This window comes from Phaethon aethereus, assembly GCF_964289735.1.
Source record: "Phaethon aethereus genome assembly, chromosome: 3".
Taxonomy (NCBI): domain Eukaryota; kingdom Metazoa; phylum Chordata; class Aves; order Phaethontiformes; family Phaethontidae; genus Phaethon; species Phaethon aethereus.
In genome coordinates, this window is record NC_138576.1 from 61,677,099 (window position 1) to 61,687,352 (window position 10,254).

Genomic DNA, 10,254 nt, shown 5'->3' on the forward strand with positions numbered 1-10,254 from the left:
TCTAGTATGTGGAACTTAACTTTTAGGCAACTGAGCATAAATTAGAGCAGCTTAGAACCTCCTCAAAATTACTTTGGGTCTGACTTTCTCTTTAATCAGGACACCAGACAAGGCTATCTATTAACCTCATATACATTGATTATCATTTGCTTTAGACATATCTTGCTAAATACAAAATAAATAATGATGACAACATGCCCTGGTAGGAATAGGTATTTGGATTAAATCAAGCTTAAGTGATTTAAGCGATCAAGGTTACTACACCTGCAGAGTATGCTGAAGGAAAACTAGACAAAAAAAGAGAAAATCACAAACTTTGTTTAATATTAAATATTGTGAATTTACTATTTTTTTCATTCTCATAAAATAAATTTTATTGCCCAACCTCAAAATGGTGTCTTGCTACTATTTCAGGTATCAGAGCACAAGCCAGTCACGGAGATCAACTGTTCTTACTGGGGAGCGGGTTAAGTGAACAGAGTGCTAGCATGATAAATCAAAGGGAAGCCTTATTGCCAGCTAGAAAAACAGCTGCTTTATTTATTACCACTATTTATTACTAGATTTTTTATCATGGCATCTGCACAAAAAAAAAAATCATTAACACACTTCCTTGTAAATTAACACCTTTGGAGAATTCACATTTTTGGGATTCAGTGGTTTCAATATAGGTTGAATAAAACAGAAAAGAAAACTGAACTCCATTGGGCATTTCAGATGAGGTTTTCATAGTGGGAGATCTACTGTTTGTAGGAACTGCCTATGTTCAGTCTGATAGAAAGATCATGCGTCACCTGCACTCTCAGTGCAGCCTCTCGTAGGAAAAACAGGAATATTCAGTGACTATTGATGCACACCTACGTACACAAGCTTTCCTCATCTATGGTCGCTTGCTACCAACGGCATGGTTAGGTGGGGGTCACTCAGCAAGCCAAGAGTTACCATGTTCATTCAAAACTCGTTCTGAAATCTTGAGAGAGAATCCAGGGCCCTGGCGGCTGCAGACTAGAAAATGTTATCTGAAAAACTAGGTTGTTAGGAAAAGATATTTGACATCAGACAAGATGACTAGCACCACTTTCTTCAGTTCAAGTCAGACTGTAGCATGGACGTTTTTCTAGAGCACAGAGAGAATGCAGCCAGTCTACATCTCTCAGAAGACTCCTTGCCTACTCCGATACCACCTCCTCGTGCATCTCATTCTCAGCGACTCCAGCTCCTTGACACGTTTCCAGTTACAGTGCTCTATATACCAACCATTCTGATTTTGTCCCCTCTGTGGTGTCTAATCCACAGAATACGGTTCTGAAAAACATTATCTTCAGAGTCATGCAAAGTATATACAAGCTGTGACATACAATTGCAGAATACACATCAAGTGTGGGTTTACTATTCATATGTAGCTAGAATACAAATTCTTTTTCTGGGAGTGGGAAGAGGAAAGGAACAGACTCCTCACACCCACTCTGCATATTTCTGTTTTGCTTCTGACTTGGTGCAAATTAATGAATATTAAATTGGTTCCAGTCACTCAGGAAATTTTTATTCAAAAATGATAAAACCAGACGAAGTGAAAAATCTCATTTTCTGTTTGCTTACCTGGAACACCGTGGTGAGCAGGTTTCCTATTCAACTGGGTGACTTTTTGGTATGTTTTTTGCAGGCTTTTTGGTTTTGTTTTGGTTTTGGCAAACAAGTAGTCTTCAGTGTTTTTACAGCAGTGGCTATTACAGAAACTATGTCTCTTGCACTTCTTATCTTGGAGGGTGGACAAAATAAACAAACTGAAAATAATACTACAATGAACAGTAAATGATGAATGGTTTACAGTACAAAAAACAGTGTAAAAAGGAAGACAAGTTTAAATATTGTTGTGTATGAAAGGGATGAAAATAATACAAGGATGAGAATAAGTAAAATGATAGGCTGGAACATCTGGGAAAGTAAATACAAAGACAAAGAGAACAGTCAATTAATGGAATAGCAGGTCCAAAGTTTCACCAAAATAAATAGTGAATCAGACTATGCTCGCGGAGGGACCGAGTGTCCATCTCCCATTGACTTCAGTAGGAGTTCTGCATGGTCAAGCCCTGAAATGCCCAATTTTACTATTGCTGTTATTTGTTTAGAGAAAATACTAATTAGTTTGCTTTAAATTTGTATAAGCCCATGCAGTGCTCTGCCTTGAAGCTAATGCGAGCTCTACAAGCTCAGAGCTATTGCTAGATCAGAAAGTGAGCGTGCTAAATGCCTTTTCTGTTTGATATCATGCAATACATGTATAGTAATTGATTATCTTTAAACTCACTGCGTCTGTGACTTTCTGATACAAGGAAACAAAAGACTAATTAGTCAGCATAGAAATAAGAAATAATACCTTCCAGCTTCACCTGGCAACTACTTTGACTTTAAACTAGCACGACAGCACAAAGTAAATTAACACAGCAAGAGACTTACTAAAACATTGGATAATACCATTAGCAATAACAAGATTTGCCAACTATAGGATTGCATGAGGGTAGGTAATTTTCATTTTTCATGGCAAAAGATCTTGAGTCAGCAAGGCATTTGCTTGCCAAAACCTCTGTGTCAATTCTTCATAAAAATGAACTACAGAAAGATGCTAGTCACTGCTGCGTGTAAGCCATGACCCACAAGACTTCAACAAGATATAATCAGTTACAGCAATTCCAATATTCACACTACTGTGTGGCTCTGTGATTCTGTAAAGTAGATTTGCATGGTTTATTTTTCTTTGTGGTTTGTCATATTCTCTGTGATTTTGGAAATTTAATGTATCCTCCTGTTTAAAATTAATAAGATTTAATTTTTATTCATTTAACAGGAACCCAGCAACTAAGAAAACAATAACGTTCCTTTATGTGCCAAAAATGCTCTCTGCACTGCCTTTACTGGCAATGAAGGCACAACTCTGGCAAATGCAGTTGCAAAGCCAGAAAGGAGTAAAATCTTCCACCTCCTAGAGCATAATTCTTTTAATTCTAGGAGACCAGACTTATCCACTGTTCACAAACAGCCCCAATGGTAGAACAAGGCTTCATATGGCCAAATGAGGATGTAAAATAATTCAAGAGAGAGCAATTTTTATCCACTGTCTAGAATAAAGAATTTTCATGTGCCATACATCAAAATTGAGAATTAATTCATTTGGCAGAGCCTTTTTACCTGTAGGCCGTAATAAGTAAAAGTCTACCTGACTCACTGACAAAGGTTCATCTGCACTTCGATCATCCGAAGACTTTGGAACTTCGAGTCTGTCTATGAAAGCCTGGAGCTCTTTCCTGAAGGCCTTCATCTGTGCATTGATCCGGTAAAGAAGCTCATGCTCGCGTATTCTGCTGCCATCATCTTCTTCATCCATCAGTCCAAAGAGGTCCCCATTAGCTACATAAATTCTCGCCTCTGTTATGATGGTGCTTGTGTCAGAAATTAAGCGATCTATTGTCTTGCCCAGCCGCTCAGCTTCAGAGCGAATGTCCTTCATCTGCTGCCTGTCAGTGAAGCTTTTCTGCCACCCAGATGGTGTTGGATAAAAAGACCTCGTGGGTGTCAGGCACCGAATGTTGCGTACCTCTTCAGAGTCGCTTTCCCCACCGATGGGGCCTTCCCTTTTGCGGTGAGGGGGGCGGGAATCATCATCACTCTCTTTTTTTCCTGCATCACTTTCCGCATCACTGTCTCTGGGACTGCCACGGATCCCAAGATGAGAGGCCAAGTCATAGCGTTGCATGTTGGACATTAAGACTCTGTTCTCATACTGGAGTTGCATGACTTTGCCACTCAGCTCGTTGATCTGCATTCGTGCAGCTTTTAGCTCCTCCTGTAACGCTTCTGTCTTGGCATTATCATGGTGCCTAGAGCTCTCATGTGCCCCAGACTTGTACTTGTATTTGTTCAGCTCAGCTGTAATGCGCTTGTTTTGTTCTTCCAAATCAGCTAAATTTCTCCTCAGCAATTCCGTTTCATCTTCTACTAGCTGCAAATGCTGTCGTAATTCTGACAGGGATTCACTCTGCTCTCCCAGGAGTGGGTTAGCAGTCCCTGAGAAATCATCTCCTCTTAAATCATCAAGCTCTGCTTTCAGTCCTCTATTTTCTACTTCTAGTTCCACTATTTTCCTCCCAAGAATGTTAGCTTCCTCCTCCACAAGTCTCAATCGAAGTTTGAGTTCAGCTTCTCTTGTGGTAGGTGGCCCACCTGCTTCACCTTTTGGCAAGGGACTGTCCAAATCCCCGTAAAATGATCTGTATTTTTGCAGCTCATGTTCAAATCTGTCTTTCTCTTTATCGATCTTAGCCATCTTCTTCCTCATCAAGGCTGCTTCTTCTTTGACAAACTGTAGCTGGCATTTCAGATCTTCATTGTCCTCCTTCGAAAAAAGAAAAAGAATTATTTGAAGAAACTTGATGTAAAACAGGAGACCTTCAGTGGATGGTCTTAAACTACAAGATTAACAATTACAGGTACATAGCTTTAGATGAGAAATTTTCCTGCAATCATTTTTTCACTGATCAATAAATTAAAGTGAGGAAAATAAATACTTACATTTAAAAGCGGGGAAAAGACTATTTTACTTGAGACTAAAGTTTGCACACACCCCAAAAAATACCCTGTGGGCGTGGGGGGCTTATGAAAAATCCTTACATTTTCTAGGCTTGCAACACTGTAATAGACTTTACAGTGTTGAAAAAATCCTGGAGTCAGCACACAAAGGGCCTATAATCGTTTCACTGGTGCTCCCATTTACTTATTTTGCCTAAAATATAGAGTACGTTAAAGCTGGTGGGTTCTGTTGCAGCACCAGCAGCTTGTCTAGGTGGTCCTTGACATAGTGTTGTCTGACTGCAGATCTGGGTAAGAGCTCTCTGTTTCACAGCATACAGGAAAACAAAGAGCAAAGCAAACAAGCAAGCAAAGTGCAAATCTACAAATTGTGTACATCATTCCCATAGTGTCCCTGAAGCCTTCACATGAGAATCCAGGCTACTGTTATTACAACATACCTCTGTTGGTGTCTGCTGTGACTTTTTTTCTGATTTTGGTAGGTCTTTGCTCCCTCTTCTTTTCAGTGATTGCTGTAACAACAACAACAAAATGAGATGCACTGAATATTTCACTAAAGAGGTATATAATTCAGTCGCTCTTTTAAAACATAGCAAGTTAAACGCAACTGTAAAGGAATTAATTTATTGAAATCTTTGAGATACCAAATACAGAGGGGAGACACAGCTGCCCAAAAATGACATAGCAATGTTATACAAGTAAAGTATTGGTTTAATCAGTCTGCCACCTTTTTTATTCAACACATTTTAAGGATAGTGCATAATGAACGTTTAACACATGACAAAAGAGGTAAGAAAGCAGATATCCCAAGCGGTAATATACAGATAGGAAAACTGAGGAAAGTAGTGAGGGCCAGATTTGGTCTTGTCCATTTGATATTAACCCTAATGAGGCCAAGGCACTCAAATATGTGTCTATCCAGACATGTGGCCTTAGCCTGTGTGGTAGGCAAACTACAGGAAACAGTGTCATTGAGTTCCTGTCAACTGACTTGAGTGTACATCTGCAAACACACCTTTCTCTGTGTCCCACCCACAGGCTTCAAGCTTGCAGAGTATTGCAGTTACACCTCTGCCAGGTGTACACTGTAGACAGACTTCATACAGACAAACTCACACATAGATCTGGTCACTAGGTTTGTTGTTTTCAGAACATATTCAAATAAATACAATTTAAAACTGCTTGGACTACGAAGTCCTAGTGAGAAAAAAAGCATATTAGCTTAAGAACAGCACCACACAAATGCGTGTATGCACCACCATATGAGCAAGCTTCTTTGATGTCTTCTCATCTGCTGTGTAGCCAAAGTGAGTAGAAAAGAAACTCCTGCTTTTAGAGCAGGATGCACTGGGATCAAAGCCTACTAACATATCCAGCAAAAATACTGTAATTCCTGACAGTAGAAAGTTCATTAGTGGGTAAGTGGTAGCAGTGGAAAACAACTGCAACCATCCCACTGAAAACACTCAATACAGATCACCAAGAAAACAGCAGGAGAGAGGAGAGCGAGTGAGAGAGTATGTTACTACATAATATCCCACTTGCAGCTGTTCCCAGTTTTTATGCTCCGCAGGTAAAATGCGGGCCCTGAGACAGGGCAGGGATACAACCAACACCGTCACCCTCTGCGGTTATTCTCTGGTAGAAGGATGCTTTGTGTCGCTGAGAAACGTGCATTTCCCTGCAGCAGCCAGGGAATCCAACTGTTTCTAAAAGCCATCCAGTTCCATACAGTGGGAATTAAAAGATGTTCATAATCCTCATGGAGCAGACTACAGTGGGCGAGTATGCTGTACATAACGATCCTGTGCACTAGTCGCCTGCTGGTGCCAATTGTTCTCTTTCTTCTGCAGATCATCCCCATAACAAATACTAAGCTTGTGGGCTGCTCACTCCAAAGGAAAAGTCAATGCCGTAGAAATGACTCACTTATAAATATGAGCAAACACAAGAGATTATTTCCCATGAGGCTTTTTGCTCAAATTCACTAGAGTTATGCAAGAATTAAGTAAAATGACCTCAGATTCAGAATCAGAACTAAAATTCACAGATGGATTCATCAAGAACCAGAATTAAAATTTTTATGCTTATTGCAGAAACACTGAATGCTCAATGGACAAAACAATAAAACCAAAGGAAGATCATTGGCATCTTAGCTGTGATACCTGGATAGCTGTGAATCACAGAATTCTAAAAGAATCCAGAAAATACACAAAAAATTGTTAAACTCACTCATTCCTTTAAAAATCAAGCCAACAACTTTGGGATTCAGTCTACAAACAAAATAATTTTTCTCCAGGGTCACCCATCAGTTATCCTATTGCAGAAATGGTATGTGCATGTGGAGGGATTTTTTATTGTTTTTCTTTTTGAATTGGCAAATTTATAAAGTGTTAAACTTTCAGAGTGCAGCTTCCTCCTATGTATTACCACTGAATGTACCACTATGTAGTATCACTTTGAAAAGCCGCTTTTCAAATCAGTTAACACTGCAAACTTCTTGCATCAGATTCTTGCTAATGCCACTCCCCAATAAAATAACTAAGAGACAGTTAAACTGTATTTCTACTTGATTACCTAACTGCCTTCTATTCACCCTGCTGAGCTCAGCATCTCTCCAGATATAATGAGGTTCTGAAATGCTGAGCTGCAACTTCTTATGTACCCTACAACTTTTCAGAAGATAAAAGAGATATAGAGAAAAGTTTCCCATGGAAAAAAAAAGAGAAACTACAGAGGGCAAAAAATATTTTTATGAGTGTGATATAAAATGAAAAATCTGTTTGTCTCCGTTCTCTCAATATCTTTTCTGTTAAAGTTCCTTTCAGTAGTCAGGATAGCAATACTTCAATTACAGCAACAGTTGTGGCTATGTAACAACTAGGCACTGCTTTCTATTCTGCTCTGCTTGAATTACAACAACCCATTCATGGAGCTTGCATTATTCACCAACAAATGATGGTGTTTAGCAACACAATTTTATAGCAGAAAGCAATGAAGAACATGCACAATTCAGTTAGCGGGACGATTTGGGCAAGTGGATTAAGCCCAGCTAGAATTAGTATGATCTATTTTCTTGTGAAAAACAGCATAAGCCAATTTCTGATCACGAGAGGTTAAGATCTCACTTTCACATCGCAGTTGACAGATGACATCTGCAAAATCACAGTGCCCCATAACATCATGTTAGGGCACTGAGGCAATACTCGTACTGAACAAAGAATGCCACATATCAAGCAGTATATTCTGCTATAAATAATAAATTTTTGAGAGTTTTTTTCAGAGATCCATTTTACAATTTACAGTGGCTACTCTTTCTATCATTTCTCTCAAGTCTTGTGCTAGTCCACTCTTCCAATTTTCAGCGTTAAACAATTTATTGCTGCTAATGAAAAGAAGTATCAAATCAAAACAGAAAAAGGAAAAAAAAGTTCAAATAAACACAAGGCAAAAATAAAAACAGTAATCCAGATTCCTGCAAGTGAATCTTCATTTTATGCCTGCAACTGGACACTATGGAAACTGTCTGTGTGTTGCTTGTTTTGACATACTAACAAATGTTAGACAGGGCCAGTGAGTGATTCAGCCACCTTCATGTACTAAATTTGTTTGCTCAAGAATTTTTGTGTTTGATCGCCTTTTGATATAATTCTCCACTTGATTCTTTTCCCATGTCACAGTGTACCACAAAACATACACTAAAAGCCACCTCTGCTGTTTTCTCAAGTATAGCAAAAAAGTCTGTCCCTCATATTCTAGAATTGGTTTTGAGAGTTTTTTGTGAAGGATAATTTTTGGGCTCAGATAATTTTTCTTCTGTATAATTTTAAAAATCATATTCATTTCATTCTACTCAATGATTTTATGAGTTAAAAAAAGACAAAGGTAAAAGTAACAAACATAAGACTGCTTTTGCGCTATCTGATCAGTAATGCTTTATGGTTTTAATAACCTTGAACCAAGTTACCCATTTGCAGGAGAAAAGAATAAACAAAAAATGCATGCAATACTTTCTACAATGGGGAGTTTGCAAAAGTGCTCAGGTACTATGGAAATATTTCAACAGCATTAGGGATAGTAAGACCAGCAACTGTGACATGTATCATTACATTGTATAATCTCTGAAAGACTAGGAGGTAAAACTGGGTTTGACCTGACTGTTCTAGCATTCACTGTAGCCAGTACACATGGGGCTGAACGTGTGTTCTGGCAATGCCGAGAAGCTTCCACAGTCTAGATTAGACCTCAGATAATGTTCGTATTACGTGCACACTGGATGACATGCAGTGGGCATTTCTGGTGCGATGTTCAGCAGCATCAATTCTCCAGTGACCTTCACCGGAGTTTATCCAATGCCTTGCTGGAGATGCTAAGCACTTCTCAAGACCAAATGGTATAATCCTTCTCTTTCCAGCCCTAAACTGCAAGCCAAATGTGCAGTCCTAACAACATCTTTGACACTCAGTGCTTCTCAGGCATAAAAAGATCTGAAATCTACTCTGAGAATAACACAATCTAGAAATAATAGCATTACACTCCACTGAGAATCAAAGCTGTAAAATGAACTCAAATTCTTGCTGCCTGATCCTAAGCTACAGTAAATCTCTCTGCAATTAATAAAGAAGCCCTAAGCAAAACACACCAAGATTTTTCGAGACGCTTATGTGTGATTATTTCAAGCCTGACCTGGGGGTATATGATCTAAAAATCAATGTAGGCAACCACAGGAGAAATTCCTGACACATAAAGGGATTTATGGGTGCACAGAGCCCCTTGAGCAGCCCTTATCCCTCCTCAGAGAGCAGGCTAAGGCAAAGGGCATGCAGCTGCTTGAACCTCCAGAGCGGCAACCAAACCTTCTCACCTGTACACAACTGCACTGTACACGGTTATGGTTAGCTGCCTGCCAAGTGCTGTGACAGGTCTGCAGAGCTTTCAAAAATCAAAGCAAACCTAACACCATCTTTACAGTCCTGAAAAGCCACTGAATATTGAACAACTGTTGGGCTGCACAAACTTGCCTCTGTCTGGCACAGACTGACTATGACCAGGGAAATGGAAATTTGCCCTAAGATTCTCTCTGCATTTCCCTTCAGTCAATATGGTCAGCTAGCTCGTGGAGCTGGATCAAAACAGACGCAAGACAGATTTTTTAGTTTACTGCCACTGACTTTAATTCAATGTATTAGTATATGTAGTAAAACTAAATGGACACTATCCATGTTGGCAAATTGAAAATGCACATTCTCCTAAAAAAACACAATTGTTTTTAAAATGTCTCCCTCATTCTGCAACTCTATCAGTGCAATTTGCCAGCAACAAACTCAAGAGAGTGGCTTTGTCTGTCATTGGCACAAGTACCTAGAATGATACAACCCTTTACTCCTTCCACTCCCCTTCAAGGGCAGGAGCCGTCCTGAGTATTTCAGTATTCTACTTGCTTGCAAAATTAAGGCAGGAAAGAAAAAGCAGGGGATAAGTGAAACGTAAAAAGCACAGCACTCCCTGTCCATGAAGAAACACTAGGTATATCCCTATTAGCTCTAGCAACACTCTTTTTATATTAAAATTGGCATATTTGAAAACAGTGAGGAATGATACAAAAAGAAAAATAGTTCTTATGTATTTTTTTAATGTCTTCATATTGCAGAAGAGAAAAAAGGAGCTGCT

At 39.2% G+C, this 10,254-nt stretch overlaps 1 protein-coding gene across 1 annotated transcript; it reads right to left on the reverse strand.

Annotated features, from left to right (window-relative positions):
• Nucleotides 1–1,629: 1,629 nt before the first annotated feature.
• MTCL3 (MTCL family member 3) lies at nucleotides 1,630–7,769 on the reverse strand (the record flags this gene model as incomplete). Its single annotated transcript, XM_081998533.1, has 4 exons — nucleotides 1,630–1,758; nucleotides 3,215–4,390; nucleotides 5,025–5,096; nucleotides 7,713–7,769. The coding sequence occupies 4 exons, from the start codon at nucleotides 7,767–7,769 to the stop codon at nucleotides 1,630–1,632; spliced, it is 1,434 nt and encodes a 477-aa protein (XP_081854659.1).
• Between the last annotated feature and the right edge of the window lie 2,485 nt (nucleotides 7,770–10,254).